We start from the raw sequence: 12659 nt of genomic DNA, 5'->3' as shown, positions 1-12659 counted from the left end.
CTTCTCCATAGCAAAAGCTCGATATCATTCAATAATGATTAAGTGAGTGAAGGAAACAGAAGAAAATCAAAGACATGGCATTTGCCCCGGAGGTGCTGATTATCTAGTACACTAAAACATAAAAAAAGAAATTAATGTAGCAAAGAAATTATTTTAAAAACATCAAACCTCTTTTTTATTTGTATTTTTATCATGACGCTACTCTGTGGGCTCAGAGTGATTACTTTGGAGCTAATAATCTAAGTTTCTATAGGATTTACTCTGAGACCACGTCCTGAACTATTCCATACCAGGAGAGGTAGTATAGTGGAATAAGTTAAGTGTGGGGACTCTGGTGTCAGATATCCTAGATCTTGGCCTCACTGCTTACCAGCCAGGGGATCTTTAGCAAGTTACTTCTCAATGTCACGATTTTCTCAACTGAAAAATGGGGGCTAGTATAGTATTTTCCTCATAGGGATATTGTGAAGATTAAACAAGAAGTTATAATGTAGTGTTTATGTAGAACACAGCCCCAAACCTTGCAAATATCTAGTACTCAATATTATTGCTAACAATATTTCTTTCTTTCAGGTTAAAAAATACTCTAAAATCTAGACTTAATTAACCTTCTTATCACCTTGCCAAAGGGCCTGCTCCCACATACTGCCTGCCAGATGGTCCACTTACCAATAAGAAACCCATGTGCTTACCTGTGATAAATTAGACCACTGAAGCTCAATGCTTTGTAGTAAAGAATAGGGTTGGCATAACTGAAAATGTACAACTACACAAATTATAGGAAAGCAATTTTCTGTATAGGGGCGTGGTATAGTGAGACAAAGATAAGCATGAGTCACCTCAATTCGATTCAGCTCTGCCCAGAGTGCTTAGCCTCTTCTAATGATTTCTTAGTTATGTGCCTTTGGGAAATTACTTAAACTCTTTGGGCTATTATTTTTCTCATCTGTAAGGTTGCGGAAATAATATCTAATTCACTGAGTTTTTTGTGACAACAGTGACTACACAGAGTAGGGGCTCAGTAAATGGAGGGCGGTGGCCAGCACTGTGAACGTTAGTTCTCTTCTGTTTTTCTGTAGCTATCTTGGGAAAAGAGTAGCAACAGCCGGGGTGGCAGGCAGGGCAGCCGCCCAGCAACATTATGATGGATGTGATTTATACAAGTCTGTCATAACTGGTTGGTCAGTGTACGAGCGGGCCAGTGGGGGTAGAAATCCAGTCTGGGCTCCATTCTCCAAGATGTGCAAGGGGCCTCTTTTGCTAATTTGTACAAAGATGCTCTATTCTCCACCCCTTTTCTAAGCCACTTCCTGACTTTCAGTTCTTTCCCATCTTCCCCACGTGCTCAGTGGCCTCATAGGGTCATGACTCATCACTGCTGTTCCCACTGTAACCTACCTCACACCTCTCAGGTCATCCTATGCTGTTGGATCCTGCCATAAAAATCCTAGTCTTTCCAGAGTCCCACTCCTCCAGTACTCTGCTGAGAGATGAGTACTAATTACGTAAACGAGTTCCAGCTAAAGAAGACCTTCCTTTCGTTATACCATCCATTGGTATCTTAATAAAGTATTTTTCCAGTGTTTCAACCCAAAGGAGCAAACAGTGTGAGGGTTTGAGGTATAAAAGTAAAATGAATGTAGAGAAGCAGTTTGAAAACAGAGGGGACTTTTCAGCACAGCACACAGTAGCTGTCCATCTGGAGATGGTATTGAATATGGACCAGGAAGTAGAAACTGTGTACATTTAATGAACAACCTTGCCTGTCCCATATCAGCCAGTCCAATTAAGGAGTCAACAAGAACTTTGGACCCTATACCAATACCAACTTCTGAAAGAAGAGAATGTGGGAGGGGAAGATTTTGTGGTATAGTTAAAAGAGAACTGCCTTGAGATTTAGGAAACTTGGCTCACATTTCTGCCTTCACCCCGAAACAGCTTTTGGCATTGGGAAAGTCAGTTGCGTGCTTAGACTTCAGTGACTTCACTGTGGACTAAGAGACTGAATTAGAAAACCCTTTTTCAGGCCTAACCTTCCATGTTGCTTTTTTTCCCACTGCAAACTGATTAGCCTGGCGGTGGGCAGGTGGGGGAAGCAATGCTAAATTGTAGCTTAAAGAGTATTATATTGAACTTAAATCAATGCTGGCTTCCAGAGAGGCAGATTATGTTAATGGTTAAGAGTGTAGGAGCTGGAGTCCTTCATTCCTGGGTTTTGGTACTGAACTTGGACAAATCACTTAACCTCAATTTCCTCATCTGTTGTTCCTCATCCTAATTAGTATTAGGAATATTAATACCTATGTCATAATGTTAGTGAGAGGATTAAATCAGCTAATACATATGAAAGCACTCAGCACAGTGCCTGATACCTAGTAAGTCCTCAGCAGTTGGTGATGGCATGTTTCATCCTAACTCTGCTACTAAATTAATTCTTGATTGGCTAAGTCACTCACTTCTCTGAGTCTCCTTAAAAGAAAAAAAAAATTTTTGGTCCAGTCAGAGTATAGGACTAGATTATTTCTAAGGTGTTTTCTATTTCCATCTTTCAATCTCTGTTTTTTATGTTTGTAATAGAAAATTTTGTTTTAGAAATTAGGCCAGTCTTGAATTAAGTAGCTCAATTATGCCTCCCATGTGCACAGAATAGTTTCCCAGAAAGATCACTAAGTCTGAACTACTCCCATTGTGTGTGGGAGGATCATTGCTTGCTACCAGAATATGAGTTGTACAGTTTTAATCCTCAAACCAGCGCTGCTGTACCTCCACTCTCAGTAACATGAGAACCTACACCTTTAGATTTCTGGGTCACCGGCCACACGAGAGTCCTAGGAGTCATCATTATTGTCACATTGCTAAAATGCAGCAGCCACTTGGAGCCCCCAAGACATTTGTCTCAGCAGGCAAATAATCACATTCACTCATAGGTCCTAATTTGATTGTGTGAATATACTGCATGTCACTGATTACTAGCATCATGTTTCTTTTTGGCAAGGAGCTCAGCACTGTAGTCAAGCCCAATGACTTGATCATAATAATCCTTAAATCCCATATTTGTGGGTCTGTTTCCTGGATCATTCCTGGTACCAATTCTGTATCAATCAGGAGAAAAAAACCATACCAGTTACATGAACAGAGATAATTTAGTATAAATAATTGTTAACTAGATATAAAGATGTTAACAAGGGTAAAAAGAAAACGAATAAATCATTAGGTAGCAACTACAAGAAGCAGCTACAATCCCTAGGGCTGAGAAAACAAAGGAAAATGGTTAGAATTATTAAAACTTAGAGAAGAGGCTCTTATTAACAATTCTTTATATTAAATTGTCTCTTTTCAAGTAACTGGTGTGGTTTCTGTCTCCTGAATGTATGTACTGTGACTGATACAGTGGTTGTACCAATTTACAACTCTCATCAGCAACAATGGAGGTTGAGATTGCACCATAGCCTTATGAGAACTTGATATTTTTCATCTTTTTCATTTTGACTATTCTGGTGGGCTTGAAGTACTATTGCATTGTGGGGTTTTTTTTTTTTTTTTTTTTGCATTGTGGTTTTTAATTTGCATTTCCCCCATGGGGAATGAAGTCAACCACCTTTTCATTCGTTTACTGGTTATTTTGATCTCCTCTTTTGTGAATTATCTGTTCAAGTCTTTTGCCCATTTTTCTGTTGAGTTGCTGCCTTTTTCTTATTGATTTGTGAGAGCTCTTTATATATTTTGAACATGAGTTCTTTGTTGGATATATCACCCCAGCTCTCTCTCAATATGCCCAGTTAGACTTACTAGTTCAGATGTGCTTCTTTTGATTAAATGTTTCTAGGGACTGAATTACTATGTCTCAATTATGTAATTATGAATTACATAAGTACTATGTAGTACCTCAACAAATATAAGAGTAGTGGAGTGGAAGTACTATAACTTTCTTTGGGACTTCCCTGGTGGCACAGTGGTTAAGAATCTGCCTGCCAATGCAGGGAACACAGGTCCAAGCCTTGGTCCAGGAAGATCCCACATGCCGCGGAGCAACTAAGCCCATGCGCCACAACTACTGAGCCTGCGTTCTAGAGCCCGTGAACCACAACTACTGAGCCCGCGTGTCACAACTACTGAAGCCTGCACACCTAGAGCCTGTGCTCCACAACAGAGAAGCCGCCTCAATGAGAAGCCTGCGCACTGCAATGAAGAGTAGCCCCTGCTCCCTGCAACTAGAGAAGGCCTGCACGCAGCAACAAAGACCCAATGCAGCCATAAATAAATAAATAAATAAATAAATAAATAAATAAATTTATATTAAAAAACTTTCTTTATTGTGAGAAGATAGGAATATGTATTTCATTCATATGTTTATTCATTCATTCCACAAATCTCTTTAAATACATGTTTATTGAGCATGAATTATGTGCAGGGAATTATGCTGTGTATGTAAGTTTGCTTCTTTCTGAAGTATTAGAACTCAACTTGGGAACTTTACACATATCGTCATTGTAATAAAATAAGAATCTTACATTAGGTTTAAAAAACTTTTTCAGGAGCCCAGAACATTTTTGAAGACTAAACAACTCATTGCCACTATCTGAGGCCAGTGAATGTCAGTCACCTGAAAAATTCCTGTGCAAATATTAAAAAGGCCTTCTAGAGTTTACTGACATGTTTTTATTCATTTTCTCAAATCAAATATTTGTTAAGCACATATTATGGAAGCACATTAAATAGAAACTAATTTCTTAGATCTTCTAGTTAGCACATTAAATGGAAACTAATTTCTTAGATCTTCTTTTCTTCTGCATACTCATCCTTGGTGTTGTCATCCGGCTTCAATTACCAACTGTCTATATGTTGATGACCCCCACATCTATTTCTATAGCATAGATGTCCTTCATGAGTCTTAGATTCAAAAAACCAAATGTCTGATGAATATTTTTCCTGGGATGTCTCAAGCACCTGGCATACATTTTCAAAACTGAACTCATCATCTTCCCCTAGCAAAACTTTTCTTTCTGTGTTTCCTCTTTCAGTGTATGGCATGAGCATCTACCCAGTTGCCCAAGTGAGGCACCTAGAAGTCTCCCTTGACACTTGACTCTCCTTCCTTCCCACCCACTAATATCCTACTAATTACCAATACTTTTCAATTCAACTTCTTATACAGTCTCTCTCAAATTAATCTGTTTTTCCCTATGGCCAATACTATAAAACATGCCACTGGTATTTCTTGCCTAGATCTCCTAATTTGTCTCCCTGCCTTTAGTCTTTCTAGTCTCCAACTATTCTCTAATGTCTCCCATTTCTATAATCCTTCGAGACTTATCTGTGCTCTTTGGGTAAAATCAAAATTCCTTAATAGGGTTTATAAAATCCTATGTAACCTGCTCCTGTTGCCTCGCCCATTTCACGACTCTGGCATTTACTCCTACCAATCTTTCAGGTCTCACCAAATATTACTTTCCCTGAGATGCCTTCCCAGATCCTCAAAAATGGGTTAGATGCCCTCCTGCAATACTTTCCTGCTTCCCTTATCTCTTATCATTAAATACTAAGTTCTGTGAGACCAGAGCCTTTATTTTGTTAGCTGTGGCAACTCAACCAACAAATCACATTATTTATGGAAATAATGAATGAATTTCTTGAAACTCAGGGAAAGCCACTACTGAAGTTACAGAAGAAACTCTTTTATTATATTTAAGAAATATTTCAGATACTTTAATACACAGAGACATCTGGGCATAATGTAGTTACAACTAACACACTTGGAATCTGTATAAACCAAAGTTTGTCTTATTTATTCAGATGCTTTTAGTGAGCTATTATTTGTGATGAGCATGTGTGAAAAATTTATCTGCCAAGATGGAACAAAGATCGAGAGTTACCATCCTAAAAGATGCATTCCAGAAATGACTAACTAGGGTTTTACTTTTCAAAATTCGCCTATATGTAAAATTTAATTTAAAAGTTCATTCATTTCCCAGGATTATTTCTGGGAGAAGGACCCATGTTGGCAAACAGGAAGTTTTTTGTGTATGTTTATATTTTTTCACCTTCTAAAATACAAAATTGATAAGAAAGCAGAAAAGTCCATTTTACTTTTTTTTTTTTTGCGGTACGTGGGCCTCTCCGTGCTGTGGCTTCTCCCGTTGCGGAGCACAGGCTCTGGATGCGCAGACTCAGCGGCCATGGCTCACGGGCCTAGCCGCTCTGAGGCACGTGGGATCTTCCCGGACCGGGACATGAACCCGTGTCCCCTGCATTAGCAGGCGGACTCTCAACCACTGCGCCACCCGGGAAGCCCAGAAAAGTCCATTTTAAAAGAACCATCAAATCTTTACAATCTTTCTCAAATCCTCTTGAGTGGGTTCTACATCATGGGAATTAATAAAAATGGCATTTCCCAATTAGCTTGGGATTCTGAGTTTGGATCCTTTCACGTGCCCTCCTGGGTTTATAATCTAGAGGTATTTGTGAAATTTTCTTCTTGACAATAATTGTGGTTTTTTTTTTTTTTTTTTTTTTTTTTTTACGGTACGTGGGCCTCTCACTGTTGCGGCCTCTCCCGTTGCGGAGCACGGGCTCCAGACGCGCAGGCTCAACTGCCATAGCTTACGGGGCCAGCTGCTCCGCGGCATGTGGGATCCTCCCGGACCGGAGCCCGAACCCTCGTCCCCTGCGTCGGCAAGTGGACTCTCAACCACTGCGCCACCAGGGAAGCCCAATAATTGTGTTTTTGATTGAATAGGTTAATAGGTCTAATTGCTTGAGGACCTTAAAGTAGTAGCATCTGTACTTAAAGTAGTAGCATCTGTAAATGCTCTAAACCTTGCTTAAATTTTAACAAGTTTATTGAACGAGTTATTCCCTCTGATGCTGGATAAGCCAAAGGACCCTGTTTCAAACTAATATATATATACATATTAGCAAAGCAAGGCATGAAGATAGGAATGCAAAGTCTTCTTAAAATGCTCTGAGGCTAAATTTTGTTTATACTTTAGGCAGTAAAACAGAAATTATTTAAGTAGAACTGAATGCTACCACACATTGATAGCAAAAACTACAATTTCTTCATATGTCTTCCTAGGAATGTTGTTGGGTGTGGTGGTTATTACATTAGTAGTATGTTTCAAATTCATGTTATATTGATGCTCTGAGATAACTCAAGGGATCTTTCAGGAATTCTGAGTGATATATAAATGTTATGGGAAGAACTGATCCCATTTCAAGGTTAGGATGGATAAATGAGCATTTTAGAAAAAGAAATACATGACGCAGAAAATGTGAATTTTGGAAAATTTCTCCTAGTATATTGCCTGGCATATAATAGGCATTCAATATATTTTTCTTGATTGACTGATTGAATAAATGAATAAATAAATTATACTCATTCAGGTCTTGTCCCCTACTCTTATCCCAACTCTCAATTAATAGTAATTATTTTCTTAGTCTCCACCCAAATTTGAGATAATTTGGCTCCCAAGTTTTGGGAGCTGGAATGATTTTAAAGTGCCTAATTAAGAACAATTTGTTAATGATTATTATCTCTTCCCCTTTTCACTCTAAGCTGTCTTTACACTTCCCAAGTCTCATGCTGCTTTTTTTTTCCTTAGGCTAGTTTTTATTAAAGAAAAGAGAACAAAACTGTTTCTCTCTGCCTTTTAATAAACATGACTCTTTCTGTCATCCTTTCCTTGATCCTTTCCAAATCGGCCGTGGTTGCCATAAGTGATGGCTGAGAAACAAGATGCCAAGTGCAATGGCTAAATTTAAAGAGCAGCATTCGCACCTGTTGTTAACTGGCAATGACCAGTCTCACACCCACAGTTTCCTCCACCCTCTGCCTCCCACCAAGTGCAACCCATAGCCCAGAATTTGTTCATGTATAAAAGTACTAATGAAGATTATGTACATTACATAGAAATGGAGAATGAATACAGCATTTGACACTAAATTAGTTCAGTTTCAGAGGAGCTGAACTTTGGGCAACACCCAGCATAATATAAAGATGTATCGGACCTTGAAATAGGCAGGTGGAAGTGACTAGGTATTTGATGAATTTTTGAAGACTATTAATGGACTATCTCACCTGAGAATAATTTTCTTAGACCTGCCATACTTTGTGAAATTATTTTGCCTTTTAGCATTGTAGAGTCCTCTAAATGTAAATGTTGTGTAAAAGAGGCAATCCAAGAAGTACTTATCATCTAAAAAGTCAGCTTAAATTAATTTGCCAGATTGGCAACTCTAACCTGGAAGAGCTGTGTAGGAGAAAGATAGTAACATAAATAATTCTGATAGAAAATACACATAAAAAGTGAGAGAAGAAGGGACTGTGGCCCAGCGAGGCAGATTAGTCTAATCAAATAGGTTGGATACTCAAGGGAGTGGCAGCCTCATTGTCAGGCCAGTCACATCAAGTACCAAAGTACTGTGATAGAAAGTCAAACAACAAATTCTGAGAGTTTAATTTTACCTGGGCATTTCCTCTTAGAGGAAGCCAAGCTGGTCTTCACAAGAATAGAACAGGTGACTTATGGGTACAGTAGGAGCAAAGAGTTGGAGGTTGGAAGGTCAGGGCATGTTCAGGGTATGGGTAGTAAATACCTGGAGAGTGCTGAGAGAGGGGAGCCCTTTACCAATTTGGAATTTTGATGTAATTCAGCCTTGTCAGAGAATGTTCTTAGGATTTGGGGGGGCACTTTTGAATACTCTGGAATGGATAGTGTTGGTTTCCATAAAAATATGTGCTGAATTCCTATGCACTTAGGAGGTGTGGTTTATTCAAGTGCAGAATCAGTGTCTTGCCCCTTTGGATCACTTCAGATAGAGACAAAAGACTTCATGACTCCAAAGGTCTACTAAATAGCAAAGGCTATAGGAGGCCACAGGCCAATCCAACACAAAAAGGACAGTGTGAGGGACTTCCCTGGTGGTGCAGTGGTTAAGAATCCGGCTGCCAATGCAGCCGACACGGGTTCGAGACCTGGTCTGGGAAAATCCCACATGCCGTGGAGCAACTAAGCCTGTGTGCCACAACTACTGAGCATGCATTTTAGAGCCCGTGAGCCACAACTACTGAGCCCGCGTGCCACAACTACTGAAGCCCGCGCACCTAGAGCCCGTGCTCCACAACAAGAGAAGCCACTGCAACGAGAAGCCCGAGCTCCGCAACAGAGTAGCCCCCGCTCTCTGCAACTAGAGAAAGCCCGCGTGCAGCAATGAAGACCCAACGCAGCCAAAAATAAATAAATAAATTTATTTTTTAAAAATCGATTAAAAAGGACAGTGTGAAAGTTAGCTGCCAACCTCTCAGATCCTGAGAAATATGAACAAAGACAGTCCTATCTGAACAAGCCCTGCCCTTCTCAACTCAATGTTTTCCCGGTGTTGCGTGCTTGACAGACATAAATAAATAAATAAATAAACTTGCAGACTGGATGTTTCCGACCTAAAAGAATGTTAGATTAGGGTCACTAAGTTATAAATGAATATGGAGTCAGTCATTCTTTGGAGGCTGGGGCATGAAATTCTTGCCACACAAAAGTTTTAAGAAGAGGTATGTAAACATATTTATGTAAATTATGTATATAAAGCATGTAAATGATCCAGTGTGAGGTTGCAGTCTCTATTAAAGGGGGAAGAAAAGTAGAAAAACAAAAATAAGGAAGGAAAAAAAAAATGTGTGTATGTGTTTGATGAAGTCAGACCAGATATTGCTATAGCCAGGACAAGCTATGTGGTGGGGTTTCAGTATTTCAGTACTTCTACAGATGGGTAGGTATAAAAAATAGGAATAGGGGCTTCCCTGGTGGCGCAGTGGTTGAGAATCTGCCTGCTAATGCAGGGGACGTGGGTTCGAGCCCTGGTCTGGGAGGATCGCACATGCCGCGGAGCAACTGGGCCCGTGAGCCACAACTACTGAGCCTGCGCTCCGCAACAAGAGGCCGCGATTGTGAGAGGCCCGCGCACCGCAATGAAGAGTGGCCCCCGCTTGCCACAACTAGAGAAAGCCCTCGCACAGAAACGAAGGCGCAACACAGCAAAAATAAATAAATAAATAAATAAATAATAGGAATAATGACATCTGGAAAAATAGTGAAGCCAAATCACCAGAAAACAGATCTAAGCTGTGGTTTATGATACTTATTTAAAGGCTAAAACCCCTTTCTTCTCCCTCTCCTTCACATACCTTTTTTGATCTTTAAGAATTGCTGATCTCAGTTGAATAATAACTCATATCATCAGTAAACCATGAAACATAGCCCCCAGATCTCTAAGCAGATCCATTTCATGTTTTCTTGTTCACGTCAATAAGCTGTGTGCATCAACTACCCTGGCTATTCTGGAATGCTTAGACAAATACTCCATTGAGTTGAGTCATACTTTGGAGCTGACTTTAGTGTACATTTTAGTAGGGAATCTAGTTAGAGTTTCACGCTCCAGAAAATCTGTTCTGATTAGTTTTAGTTAAAAGAAAAGATCAACCTGTTTTAAGGATTGGCACAGAAAACAATTCTGCAGTCATGTAGGTTTCACTGAACATATTTTTGTAATAATAAAAATAACATGCAGATGGGAAAAAGTTAAACCATTCAAAAGGATAGCTACCCCTTAAAATTTCCCAGAGGTAACTTTTTTTTTTTTTTGGTTTATTCTTCCACAAACCACTTTTGGTGTGTGTGTGTGCATGTGTGTGTGTGTATGTATGTTTCTGTCTAGAGGATGACTTTCTATTGAGCTATCTACATTTTCTCCTTATTTGGCCTAGCCAACCAGCTGGTATGAGATATGTCCTTTGCAGCTGTGGAAAGGTTTTCTCTGTGAAGAGATAATTGACATTTGTTTAGATTAATTTCTATCCCTGGATTATTAGAACTCAGTTTAGTCAGTGGATCCTCAGAATATGCAGCCTACCTGTGGTTAATCAATGGTATCATCTTGGTAGATAAAAGATGACACATTTTGGTAAATAAAGAGGAAGCTTTTGGTAATCCCTCCAGTTTCAGATTTATGCACTTGAAAAAAAAAACTATCGTGGTTCTTTTGCAGATCCACAGAACTAAATCTCAGTAATGCAGGATGCATGTCTCATTTTCATATTTCGATAAGTAGGGGAAAGGCAATTCCAGTAGAACTTTTCAAAGTGTAAGATGGAGTGCAGGGCACAATACTGATTCATAGCCAGATTTGCGAAGACAGAAAGTAAAAACAAAACTAAAACCCGTGGTAATACTAGTAAGAAGGTGTAAAGGGACAAGAGAGAAGGGGAAATGGCAGAGCATGGGTAAATACATAGAATGCAGATGGGATAAATATAGATGAGTGGAAAATGATTGTAAGTGAAGTTACCCCAGGAATGTCACAGATCTCCAACTAGGGGGATTAGTGTGTACAGCTGTTGAATGGGGGGCTTATCTCATTCCTGAGCTCTTATGTTCCACTGTTGAGCAATAAATGCCTTTTGGGTGAATGGTTTGAATGTCTCACCTGGAGAAGCCAATCATCTTACAGTTCTGGAGTGGGTGGAAGGATTAAACAAACTAAAAGCTCCACTTCATTATTTAGCTATTCTTGGCCAAAAAAGTAACATTTCAGTCAAACTTTAAAGAATATAATTAGAATAAGTGATACAATAAAATTGTGTGCGTGTTGTTTTGTCTTAAATTTATCACCTTAGGGTACACTAGAAAGATGTTTCCCAAAATTTAGGATAATACTTTTATCTGCTTACCAAACCGTTTTCCTGCTCCAGATTTTAAAAGGAGGTGTGAGAATTAACTAGCTCATAACAATAAACAGACAGCAAAGAAATCCTCTTCTGAGGAAATTCAGGAACCTCAAATCTCCTTTCTTTCAGTCTTCAATGAGCTATCATTATGAGCTTGTCTCTGTGGAAGGATTTTTCAAGAGAAAGTGTTATTCCAAAGTGTATTCTAATGGCTAATTTAGCTAAATTATGAAAATTCATTAAGGTAACTTTTACGTGATTTTTATTACATTATCAGCATGCTCTGTTTCTATAGTTTAATAAGTGCACATAAGGTCAAAAGTGGTAAGAAAATAGAGTGTTGCTTCTGGAGAGTGTAAGAATATCAGTATAAAGGTGCTGTAAAAGTGAACTGAGTATCTGAAATGTATACAGGTCTGTTAATTCACTTTGATAACATGTACTCATTCTGGGACCTTGGTATCATAATCATTCTACCCCTCCTGTACTATGCTACATATCACAGTCATTAGATCACTCCATGACGGGATAATTTCAGCATATCCAAATACCATTAGTTAAGAATGATAACTCTGGGCGTGTCGTTGGGAGTTCCAACATACCTAGCTAATGATTACTAATTTGGTGTCTATTTTGCCAACTTAAAACACGAAGTACAGAGCTTTGTACAAATATCCATTTCCCCAGTTACCCTTATCTTAGCTGTATCTTTGGTGAGGATTAGCCGAATCGAATATGCCATCTCTATTGGTGCTATTCTGAGGGGCTCGGGTGACAATTACCGGTTCCCTAGAATTTGCCCGTAATTGACTATGTCCCACAATAGGTAACTCTGGAAGTGACAGGCAGTCTCTAGTGTGGTTCTCCCGCCTGTCGATTGGGCCTTGCAAGAAGCCCCGCCTCATCAACTCAGTCAAGGGCGACAATTGGACCGGCGCCG

General features: G+C 39.3%; 1 protein-coding gene across 2 annotated transcripts in view; it reads left to right on the top strand.

Moving 5' to 3' along the window:
• LOC308619842 (uncharacterized protein) overlaps positions 1 to 4304 on the top strand; it is a 63668-nt gene extending 59364 nt beyond the window's left edge. For both annotated transcript variants that reach the window (XM_081239059.1, XM_081239058.1), the window contains one exon: positions 3981 to 4304. In XM_081239059.1, coding sequence (XP_081095185.1) covers positions 3981 to 4058 — 78 coding nt within the window. In that variant the 3' untranslated portion in view covers positions 4059 to 4304. The remainder of the gene's footprint in view (positions 1 to 3980) is intronic.
• The last annotated feature ends 8355 nt before the right edge of the window (positions 4305 to 12659 follow it).

This window comes from Mesoplodon bidens (assembly GCF_964165515.1).
Source record: "Mesoplodon bidens genome assembly, chromosome: 1".
Classification (NCBI taxonomy): domain Eukaryota; kingdom Metazoa; phylum Chordata; class Mammalia; order Artiodactyla; family Ziphiidae; genus Mesoplodon; species Mesoplodon bidens.
This window is presented reverse-complemented; position numbering and strand designations above follow the sequence as displayed.